The sequence below is a fragment of the Amblyraja radiata genome, chromosome 33, assembly GCF_010909765.2.
Source record: "Amblyraja radiata isolate CabotCenter1 chromosome 33, sAmbRad1.1.pri, whole genome shotgun sequence".
Classification (NCBI taxonomy): Eukaryota; Metazoa; Chordata; class Chondrichthyes; order Rajiformes; family Rajidae; genus Amblyraja; species Amblyraja radiata.
Window position 1 is genome coordinate 17775870 of NC_045988.1, and position 12296 is coordinate 17788165.

The 12296-nt window shown below is 40.6% G+C and overlaps 1 protein-coding gene across 4 annotated transcripts in view; it reads right to left on the reverse strand.

The window, feature by feature from the left end:
- Window positions 1-11945, reverse strand: part of LOC116991390 (opioid-binding protein/cell adhesion molecule homolog) — a 1877101-nt gene extending 1865156 nt beyond the window's left edge. The window contains exon 1 of one of the 4 annotated variants that reach the window (XM_033049999.1): window positions 11643-11945. In XM_033049999.1, the coding sequence (XP_032905890.1) occupies window positions 11643-11916 (274 nt within the window). In that variant the 5' untranslated portion in view covers window positions 11917-11945. The remainder of the gene's footprint in view (window positions 1-11642) is intronic. The other 3 variants (XM_033050001.1, XM_033050000.1, XM_033050002.1) reach the window with 3 other exon arrangements.
- Between the last annotated feature and the right edge of the window lie 351 nt (window positions 11946-12296).

The following is a 12296-nucleotide window of genomic DNA, read 5'->3' on the forward strand; positions in this document are numbered from 1 at the left end:
GGACTACAACAATTAAAGATAAAACACACTATCATCTGTTCAATTATGAATGGGTATTATACTCTGAATTTACAGTTCTTAAAACCCACTCAGTAATAAAAAAAATAATATAGTTGCTAAAAATGCAGATGCCATTTTGCGAATCTGGCCATAAAATAGAATTTGCAATATTACAAGTATTTTGTTGCTTGAAGCAGATGGGATGGTAACTTGTAAGGATGCTATAACTCATTTACTGAGGATATCATTTTGGCAGATGGCAGCAGGCCATCAATGCAGCATGACCACAAACTGTTCTCGAATCAATACCCTTGCACAGAATAGCATAAGATTCATGTGGGAATCACTTTGACCTTTAATGAAGCTCACCTTTCAAGATGCCCTCAACTGGCCCTTTCTGTAACTACTGTATGTTGGAGGCAAGTTGACTATCATGCTAGTTTCTCCACCTTCAGAGAGAAGTCCATTCTTTAAATGGTTGGAGGAGTTATCCACTTCAATCACGAGTGACTATATTTATTCACCACACAGCCTCCCGATACATTTATTGAGTAAGAATTAGTTCTGATAAGGACAAACAACACATTCCTTGTTACAAAAAATGCTTTAGTAAAAACAACAAATCAGTGAAATAAAGTTACTTGTACATCTCCACTGTCTTAGGAGCTTAGGAGCTTGCAACACAATGGTATGAACATTGAATTCTCCCATTTAAAATAATATCTCCCCTCCCTCTTTCTTTCCAGTGCCACCAATCCCACCACTGTTTCTTCCACCATCTCACTCACCCCCCCCCCCCCCCACTTTATATATTAATCTCCCATTTTGCCTTCCCCCTCCCTCACTCTTCCCCCTTCTCCACCCATCAAAGCCCAGTCCCGGTTCCACCCACACCCCTCCTCTCCTTACCCGACACCCTTTTGTCTCCTTTTCACCTCTTGCCTTTCTCATGATCTCCGCCTATCTGCCAATCAAACCCTTCCCCTCCCCACCCAAGCCTGGACCCACCTGTCACATGCCAGGCTTTGTCCCATCCCGGTTCCATTCCCTCTCATTTCCAGCTTTCTACCCCCTACATCAATAAGACTGAAAGATCCAAACCTAAATCATTGCCTGTCCATTGCCTCCAGAGATGCTGCCTGACCTGCTGAATTCTTTCAGCACTGTGCTCAAGATACAAGCATCTGTAGCTTTTTGTGTCCTCTATATATATATTTTTTTAACATTTCTCCTGACTACAATCATCATGTTTTGAGTAAAGGAGCCACTAAGCCTGTTAGACCGAGAACATACGAGCAGAGTAAGCCGTCTGCTTAAACAGCAATGAGATCTAAAGTTCTGATTTTACCTTGGGAGTTTTCCTTAATCATTTTTGCAATTATTATGTCCTCTAGTTGAGGGCACGTTGAAGCCTGGTCAAATGAAGTAATAGGTGCTGGTCCACAGCATGAAGAATTCATAAATTAGTATGAAAGACGGTTTCAAGAAAAAACACTTCCTTAAATATTAAAATTCTTGCAGAATGACAAATATATCTCAGATAGTCTACAAATTAAAAAGCATCCAACTAACCTCCACCTAAGTTCCCTTGAATATTATAAGCATGGCAAAATTATTCTTGAAGAAAGGCAAAGATAGACAGCTTTTATTCATTTTTGTTTTGATTTTGGACAATTTAGCTGCCTGCTCTGAAAAGGAGGCTTTCCCTTCAGGTCAGAAGCCAAGTCCCACAGTTGGAGTTTGGTTGCCATGCTCTTGTGCTTAGTCACTTACTGCAATTTTCTGCATTATTACGAGCCTGACCTCCACTTATTTTGATATTCCAATGAACCTCAATAAAAGCTCACAGAATTGCATCTAATTCTTTAATAAGCTCATAGGTGAATTCAAATTTGTCAAATCATAACCAGTCTACACTTTTTCTGACCAGAGATGTCACATTTCTCTTGCTGCCACCTATAACTCCTTTAGACACAGTTTATTACTTTACTTCCCATTGTTAACCTCCTTTACCTTCACCACCACCTTTCTTACTGCCATCGTACCCCATGCCATATGTTCCTCTCCATTCCATCTCAGTTGTGCTCACCTCTCTTGTTCCATAATTCCTATTATGATGTTTTCCAGAATTACCGACTTGAAATGTGAATTTGTCAATCTCTGCAAATGCTACCTAATCTGCAGTCTTTACAAAAATCACCCCCGCATCCAAAATACTAATTACCAGACTTCTATGAGGAGTAAATGTGTAGGAAGGAACTGCAGATGCTGGTTTAAAATAAAATTAGACACAAAAAGCTGGAGTAACTCAGCGGGGCAGGCAGTATCTATGGAGAGAAGGAATGGGTGAAGTTCCGAGTTGAGACAGCATAGTTACTCCAGCTTTGTGTCTAACTATGAGCAGTAACCTTAGCAAAGGCTTGTTCCTCCACAATGCAATACAGTGACATTAATGCAGCCGTAGATTAAACCAGGACAAACGAATGATTAGATCTGAAGTGTCTCGGCCCAAAACATCACCTATTCCTTCTCTTCAGAGATGCTGCCTGACCCAGTGAGTTACTCCAGCATTGTGACCATCTTCAGTGTAAACCAGCATATGCAGTCCTTTTCTACACAAATTTATGATTACTTTAGTTGCTGACTTATTTTCCTTTTGATGTTTTGAGATTTGCCAAAGTTATGACAGGAGAAGAAGAACTGCTCACACCAGCTCCATGGGACCCAAATGCATTACCCATTCATCCCGACAACACTAATCCAATGATCGATTTTATTTGTTTTCTGAGCATATGATTCTTCACCACAAATTAAGTCAACAATCTCTACAGAAAGATTGGCAAAGCAAATATTTAAAGGATGTACGAGCTAAAACCTGCACATTTAATCCTCTTGGGATCATAAACAAAATATTTACAATAGAGACATTCAGCACATCAGATTTGTACTTGTTATGGAAAAGTGATCTCGGCACTGGTGCCATAACCTTGTGGGTTATGACAGTTCATTTACACATCCGTGTACAGTTTTTTTTAAACCATGTTTCTCTTCCACCACTCTTTCAGGCATTTGCAGACTCTCCCAACCTCTGATGAATTTCACTTTTTCCTCATCTCCCTTCATTATACCATTATAATTTAGCATTATACCAATTACTTTCACTCTTCCCTCCCCCCCCCCCCCCCCCCTTCCCATTTTTGATCCATCTCCCAAGGAGAAATGTCAGCTCCATCTCGATGCTTCATGATTATATTCCCTTTCTTCCAAACAAACCAACCCCAACTTTCCTGAAATATTCCATTCCTGGCATCTTTCTTGTAATGGGGTGATGCAATCTACAAGCATCCACAATCCACAAGTCTTCTGCAGTTCTAGCATAACCTTGGAACTAATATTCCATGCTTTAGCTGTGGTGAATGGAAAACATAGGCTATGGCTTAGATGGTACTTAATGGTCAGTTTGGGTGAATGACCAGTCTCAGAGTTAGATTCTTAGTCATACAGCATGGAAACAGGTATTTCTCCCAACTCGTCCATGCCGACCAAGAAACCCCATCAAAGCTAGTCCCATTTGCTCGCATTTGGCAAATATCCCTCCAAAACATTCCCATCCATGCACCTGTCCAAGGTGATGTCCAACAACGACATCCTCCCGATAGCGGGGTGACCAAAATTGAACACAATACTCCAAGTGCAGCCTCATCAACATCTTATATAACTAACAAAACGTCCCAACTTCTATACTCAATACTCTGACTGGTGAAGGCCAATGTACCAAAAGCCTTCTTTAACACCCTATTTATCTGTGACATCACTTTAAGGGAACCATGTACCTCTCCTCTTAAGTCCCTCTGCATTACAACACTCCCCAAGGCCCCATCATTCAACTACAAAAGGTCCTTGTTTGACTTCCCAACATCCCCTGTATTAAAATCTATTGGCTATTCTTCAGCCCACTTGGCTAGATAATCAAGATCACACAGTATGTTTTGATAACCATCTTCACTGTCTATGATACCACCTACTTTAATGTAATCTCTAAATTTACTAATCAGGCTTTGCACAATCTCATCAAAATTAACGTGCAATACATTATCCAAGCACATTTTAAAACCACCTCACTGACTTGTCCAGCAACCTTTGAATATGCATCAATGCACACACCAAGGTCCTTCTGTCTTTCCACATTTCTCAAGCCCTCCCCCATCCCACAGAACTTTCTCATTCATTGTGTCTTTTTACACTACCACACTATGCATATTACCTCATATTGCATTTTATTGAATTGCTCATGCAGACATGTGTCCAATTCACCAGTCCAACATCATCCTACAACGTAAAGATTTCCTCTTCAGTCACCACAATTTTTGTATGATCTTCAAATTTTATCACAGTTAAATCCAAAATATTAATCTACATTAAACCTAGGCTCTGTGGATCTATAAAACAAATGGCCTCTCATTGCAATCGCAAAAACTCATCCATCAACTATTACCTTTGCACACTGTTACTCAGTTGAATCCAACTTATTACTCAGTCCTCAATTCAATGAGGTTTAACTTTTTTTTTTTAAATGTCATGTATTGAAATATTTACCGAAGTCTGTGTAGCTGCACTAAATTCATTGTCCTCATCCGCCTCTTAGTTACCTCCTCAAACAGGTCAGTTTAGTGGGAGAAAAATGTTTAAGTGTTTTTTTTTAAATCACCCCAAACCTCCATTTGACAAATAATATGTTAATAATATCCTCTTTCCCATAATCTATCCCCACCTTCAGATGTTCCCAAGCATCTTTGCTGAATGTTGATCCTTAACAACTCAAAAAAATGTTGACCCTTAACTTTAATCCTTCTATTGAAGAGTTTTTGACCCAAAAAGATAATTCCCTCCAAAGCTGCTGTCTGACATGGTGAGTATTTTCAGCATTTGCTTTGCATTTTCAGCACTTCCATGCACATGATGACAGAGGTGCCGCATTGATGGCAGCCTCTGCCTACAGTCTGTCCATTTGTTCTATCTTTTATTTCATGTTAGTTTGTCTTAACAGTATGTTTGAAGGTTTCTTTAGTTTTCCTATGTGGGAGAGGGTGGAGGGGTAAGGGGGAAACCGTTTCCCAGTCACTTCCTGGCGAGAATGCGACTATTCTCCGAGTCGTGTCCTCGCCTTCCTCCTCGCGGCCTACTAACTGGATTGGCTCGGCCTTTCCTGCCGGGGACCGGACCAGAGCTTCAGCAGCGGCGGTGCAGCGCTGGATTCATCGCGAAGCGGGGAGATGCCCATCTGGATCGCCGTTTGAAGCTCCAGAGTGTTGGGCCTGCAGCTTCAAAATCGCGAAGCTGATGTTTGCAGAGCTCCCAGCGCGGGCGGCGCCGACTTCAACATCACGCAGTCCTGGGATCCCTTTGCCGAGGCCCGCCAGCGTGAATCTCCGCCCAGCGCGGCCTGTGGACTTTGGGAGCCGTGGACTCCGGTAGGAAGTGGCCGATTCGGAGGTCCAACCCACTGAGGTTGTCCTCCCGTTCCGACGTCGGAGTTCCATCATCCCGGCGAGCAGGCCTGAGCAGCGACTGCGGAGGGCTCGGAAGGCCCCGAACACGGGTGAATATCAAGAACATCAGAGGAAGAGGTCTGACTTAGGTGCCTTCCCTCACAGTGGGAAACTTTGATTCTGCTGTGTGGGGATGTTTTATGTTGGAGTCTATCGTGTGTTGTGTTCTTTTTTTAAATTTGTATGGCTGTACGGTGACCACACATTTCACTGTACCAACTGGTACATGTGACAAATAAATGTATCTTGTATGAAGGCAGCAAGAACCATCTCTGATGGATGAAGATCAACGGTTGCTGCCATTGACATGTACAGGTGGACTTGACAATTTTGAAAGGAAGGTGACATTTTCTTGCCCAAAACAGGACTATAACACGCAAATGTAAATCAAGGCATGAACTTAAGGAGAATCTTCCATCAACAACTGATTCTATAACCAGAAAGTCTTCACTCGGGAGTATATGTTGAAACAACAATAATTGACTTTGTGTGTTAAGTACTTACTTTTGGGAGAAGGAACTCAGAAGAGAGATTTATTCAATTAACTTTAGACATTTTCTTACATATTTATAAATCTTGGTTTTGTTTTTCCGGAACTCAGTATAAAGTCTCTCAAATCTGTTATCAATTTATATTTGCAAATCCACTAACCTAGTTCTCTTTCACACAAATAATGTTTCCATTTTTATTAACTTGGGAGGTCAGTTCTTCTGGGACTGTTGCCAACTCTTGAAATTGAACTAATTTTGCATCATGGTGAAAATGAAAAGCACACCCAAGCTCCCTCAAAATCTCCAATAATGTAGCATTTTAATGCTTACCCTATTGAAATCACACTGCTTTTGTATAAGATGAACCTTGTGCTTATTGAGAACCGCTTTCACAAGGTCATACAAAATGAAACTTCTCACACTTTCTCAAATAAAGATTCAGCAACCTTTAATTTGGTTTTATGACAATTGAGATTCTTTTTTACAGTTCTGATTATTTTTATAGTTCTCAAGGCTGTGGTGCACTAACAAGGTGGTAATGAGTGAATAATACAGCTTTATCTGATTCCACTTTGAGAATCTTAAGTGCAACCCACGATACACTTAAGTGCAATATTATGCTGGATGTTCATATGATAGAACCTCAGAATTCACACCATCATGTCTATGACACAATGAAAACTGATGGGGCAGTTATGCCCGCTCTGCTACTGTGATTTTCCCATATGGGTAAATAGCTCTTTAAAACATTTCCATATTCTTTAATCGCAATGTTGAGATATGAACAGTTATAGTCTCTAGAACATGAAAAAGTTATAATACACACCTTTTCCCCCAAAAGGTTTTGGGATACAAATCAGCCCGAGAACAAATCAGATGATATTAAATAAGCTGGATCCCAAGGATATGATTTTTCTTCAAATAATCTTACTCTAATCTTGTAATTTAAAGTTTAACCATTGGTTTCAAAAATAATTTATTCTCTCATGCTTCAATTGTGTCAATGTTACCACATTTATGCGTCTTAATAATCAAAGCTATCAGAATGCAATTTTCACAATATGATTACCACCAGTTGGAGGGAAATCAATCGAGAGATATCTATTTTACATTTTTGCAACATTATACTCCAGGGTTATTTTTCTTCCTTAGATATGCACACATCCAACTATCAAGTGAATAATTATCTTTAAAATAAGTTTATACTAAAATGGGTTATCATCCATTTTATACATAACTGCTGAAAAATGTTGTAATATTCTCAATAAATCGGGTCCCACTGTCTCGCATTCAAAATGGGAGGCTCCTGGGGACTAAACTTCCAGAAAGCATGGCTGGCAAAAACCAAAACACAAGCCAATTGAAACCATAACACTATTACACCAATAGGTGTCTTACTATTTATCGCTAAATGGGAGCTCTTCCTACAAGGGAGATGCCAACAACTTTTACAAACTTTTGCTAGATATTTAAGATAACCAGAATAGTCCACACATCAGAACACTAAACAAATGGCTTAAAACTCAAAACAGCATTGTAAACTGTCACATCGATTTATAGTCTTCAACATTTTGGAAACTTATTATCATTCAAATATATCTCCATTGTATTTTCAATAGCTGTGAAAGTATGATCATTGAAAGATCTAAAAACTGCAATTTCACAAGTGCCAGGGGCATCCACTGTTGAGATGTGCTTGAATATTTTTTTTTGCTTATGTTCAAAATAATCTTTATTTTAATCAGCTACAGACAAAAGTTGCACCTTTTGTACCTCGATATCTGATCAATTTTCCAGTGACACTTCACGCTTTAAATCTTCAAAAAAATGTGTCAATGTTGGATAATGTTCACTAGGCACTCAAGTTGCACATAAAAGGTTATATTGGAATCATCCAGCTTGGAAACTTTACTTGTTTAATGAATAATGACTCCCTGAAGTATTGTATGTTGACTAATTTTAACATTTAAATTTAAAAAAGCTGGTAACTAAATTCGACTTTGCTTTGATTATTCTTGTTGGAAGATCTAATTGGCTCAATGAGTGGTCATCAGTTGGTCTAATTGACACAGCTGCTTCCAACCAAAACACAATTGTTTCAATCAACCAGTTTTTGCAGGAAGTTCTAAGACTTGCTTAAGATTGCCAACAAACAGATGAGTATAATGAGAGAAAATGTAAGTCACATTTTATTGTATTCTTTGCAGCGACTGGCAGAGGAGCATTAAATACATTGGCGTGAACCCAAGTACTATTAACCCACTGGAGGATGAATCACAGTGAAGGGAGAATTAAAACTGGTCATCTTGAATTTCACCATCTCATTCCAGTATTTATTACAGAAGAAAAGTCAAAACAGGGGCACCAAATGGCCAATCTGATTTTATTTCTTAATAATTGAAACCCAATATGAACCTGTTCTTCAAAATACATATGTATAATGTCAATTGGATCAAATTGTGATTGTACTTGTGTTCCAGAGCACCAGAAGGACTACTATAGATTTCACAGCAAACCATTGGACTCCTTGACCCTGGCCCTCCCCTGATCCTGCATCACCTACCCTTTTCCCTTTTCAACCAGTTGCAATGGACTGCTCCATTGCATCCTCTGCTGGCCAGTTTTCCATTCTTGATATGCTAGATTCTGGAGGAAGTCCAAAAAACAAGTTTCTATGCAGTGAGAATCACCCATTAAACTTGGCTTGGACTCAATTCACCATTCCATAACCCAATGGGCTCCAAAATTCCCAAACACAACTTCCCCATTGCTGCAGTAAAATCATAGTTGGTGGCATAAACTACTGTGATGCAGAGTTGTCCCAGCATTATGCCAGAAAAGTCACACTTTTGAATTCCTAATAAACCGCTAATAATAACAAATGGTCTAATTGACCAACAAAAGCGCCTGTTTAAAAAAAAATGTTCTGTGTCACTTTGGCTCGCTATGTTCAACACTGTCCATCCATTTACAAAGTTCCACGGGTAATAACAGTGAAGACAAAATGGTAAATGGTCTCTACCTACACAATGTATTCACCTAGGAGGGGTGAAAATATGGTTCTTACCTGTACTCACAACTCCTCAAATTCCCCTTCAATTCAGTTATGTTTCATTGTATACAATTGTCTATTCCTGAATACATTTTGAAGTTTGAAATATTACAGCTCTTAACAATTAACTTGCAATGGGAATGTTTAAAACATCCCCCACCCCCCAATTTTTTTTTTCACTTATAACTGTTGAGGATAAATATTCAAAGTATGCATTCACATTTTACAGAAAGGGAATTTTGCAGATCCATTTTCATTCTATTCAGTTTATAGTCAGTCCAAATATTTCAGCCTACTTACTGCATTATCATAAGAGAACAGTATTTTAGTCTACAAACTTTATATGAGACTATTCAACAACAGTCTTAATTGGAGAGATGCAGACATAACTGGTTCATGGCAGTATTTGATACAATTTCCTGAACAAAATTGACTGACATTTGTGAACCTAATTATTTCAAATCTGGAAACATCCAAGATTCCTACTGACTGAACTCGTGTATGTTATGACAATGCAGCTGAGAGTCAGATACATGGCGGTTCTTAAATAATTTCAGTAGCTAAATACCATGCTTCGCTTGACACGGTTGCAACTCCACCAATTACTGCGAAGCAGATTTAACGGCGGGGAGAAGAGGGGACGAGGGTGTAAATTTACATGTACTAGTTATAGAAGCTGGAAAGGGATTGTGTAATTCAAAAATATATATTCTTCCGAAAAGAGATACCAGCAGACAGCAGAAAAATAGGCGGACGATACCACTTAAAATAGTCAACCAATGATTTATCAAAAACAACCGATTCAGCAAGTGAGGGGCACAGGGAAGATACAACTGATCTCTTAAACCGTGAAAAATACTGCAATCAACGCAAAGTCAATGGAAGCTATCACACAGAGAGAAAGAGAGCGCTGTTCCAAGCAGCTTATCCGGGGCAGCTATCTGGACAAAGTTCTGCTGCCATCTGGAAAGAGATTACGACGAACGCCCTGGCATTGGATGGGGTTGATCATTTGCCTGCCAGCGATGGTTTCAGTCCGGCAGCTGGAGAGACTTGCAACCCAGAGATAATCCAGCGCGATTGGAACGACTAGCAGTGGGTCAGAGTCAGAGAAGGACAGCTACCACTGGGTTTTTTTTTTTTTACACACTAAAAAGCTCACGTTGATTATATAACGAGGATCCCGCGGCAGGGGAGGAAAACGTATCAGTTGAATACAGAGCGGGCAGCGACACAGGAAGCGGTGCTGAAAGAATAGCTCCTTTGGCTGCGGCAGAGATACAAGACCAAGTCAGTCCCAATTAATACCGAACCCAAACATCTGAGTCTGTTCCGGGCGGTTCCGCTGATCGTTTAACTACTGATCTGTACCAGTTCATTATCAAACACAACCCCCAGCCACACAGATACATTACAACTGGCGGCTCGAATGATCTGTCTAAACAGCGAGGAGCAGCAATGGAGTAGCCCACGATTATTATATTTCCCCCTAAATCGATAACCACGGAGTCTCCACTCTTAACTCCGGGGTTCTCGGGTAGTTTCTCTTTAACCAATGTAATCAAGACGGCTCGTTCACCTTTAAGTTGCCTCTCAAATACCAACGCGTCCGACAGCGCAGAAACGCAAGTCAATGATAACATACGGTCAATACGTTGCGAGAATTTGAACGCTTCAACTAGAGGGGCCGCGACTAAAGGGGTTCTCTATCGTACCCGCGGTCTATTGTTTTAACGGGAGGCAAACGGGAGAAGGCAGCTAGCTATCTCTTTAAATGTTGCACAAAGGTGAAAATTAGCCTGGGGGTCTCCGTTTAATATTTAAAAATAAAAGGACATCTTCGCAAGTTAACAGCGTTAGCGGAAACATCCAGCCTCGAACGTCAGGAATTATTCTACTAAAACTTTTTTTAAAGACACAAGGTTCCGCGTTTGATGACAGAACGGACGCTTTCACTGTAGTTTCTGGAAATGGATGTCAAGCCTCTTAAAAGGGGAGAGAGGGAGAGACCGAGAGAGCAAACGCTGCGCCTTTAACCAGAGCTGTTCTTATCGCCCCCCACCCACCCCACAAAAAAAACATCCTCTCTCAAGTCAATATCATTGCGACTTCATCAACACGGAGCATACATTAATGACATTTATCACTACACAGATTTATCACTATGCAGAAAGCAAACCTCTTACTACTTTTTTTTTGCTTGTCATTTCAAACCTTTTTCAAAAAAATAAATAAATAACGTTGAGCAGCTTTGCTATTTTTGAAAAAAACAGGCTATGTTCCTGGAATGTGACAGTGACGGGGCTTGTCCGACGGCAAGCTGAAAGTAATATTCAAATATAAGGTTCCAACTGGGCAAGCAATGCAAGATTTTTTTATTTTTTAAAGACAAGTGTCTGAAACGTTCAATTAAACCACCGGGCTCCCCGGAGCCAAAGTAAAAGTTTATAACTCTAAGGTACATTCCTTTACAACGAGGTCACCATCCTACAGGCAAGCCAGCAATTATTGAGCATGATAAAAACGCATCCGTTTCCACAGTGCCAGTACCTTGAGAAATCAGGAGAAGAGCCATTCCAATCAGGACGATGCCACAAACTGAGATGTGCATTTTTTCCCCCTTTCTTGCTTTTATTTGTTGTTGTTGCTGTTGCTCCTGTTCCTGTAGCTTGCTTGTCCGAAGGTCTCGGCGAGGTTTTACAGAAAACAAATCCAGCAGTCGAGCGAGCAAAGTGGGGGACGAGTGAGGGAGAATCAGCGACACACACAGTTCACAATACTGCTCAGGCAGGCTGGCATGTAGACGCGCGTCCCCGCGGCTCATGCGCGCTCCCGCTTCCTCCACTCAGTCAGGCGCGTCCCCGCACCGATCCCGTCATTGGCTTATTCCACGCCGGCTTGAGTCACCAGGGACTTGCTCCGCTGATCGGCAGCAGCAGCAACTATGCAGTACTCGGTGTAAACATTTAAAGATACACCGTCTGCCTGCAAGCTTCCTCGCAGTCCTATCCACACACGTTTCAACGTTGGAGGAATCGCTGCTGCAAATTGAATGTACAAGGGAGCACGATTAAGTATTCATTCCCCGTGGGACATAAGATGAGGATTTTATTGAATAAAGTTTCTGCACCATCATAGAGTCTAAATTAGTCATAGCACCAAAAGAGATAATTTGGCCCATTAGCACTCTGCTAATCCTATTTC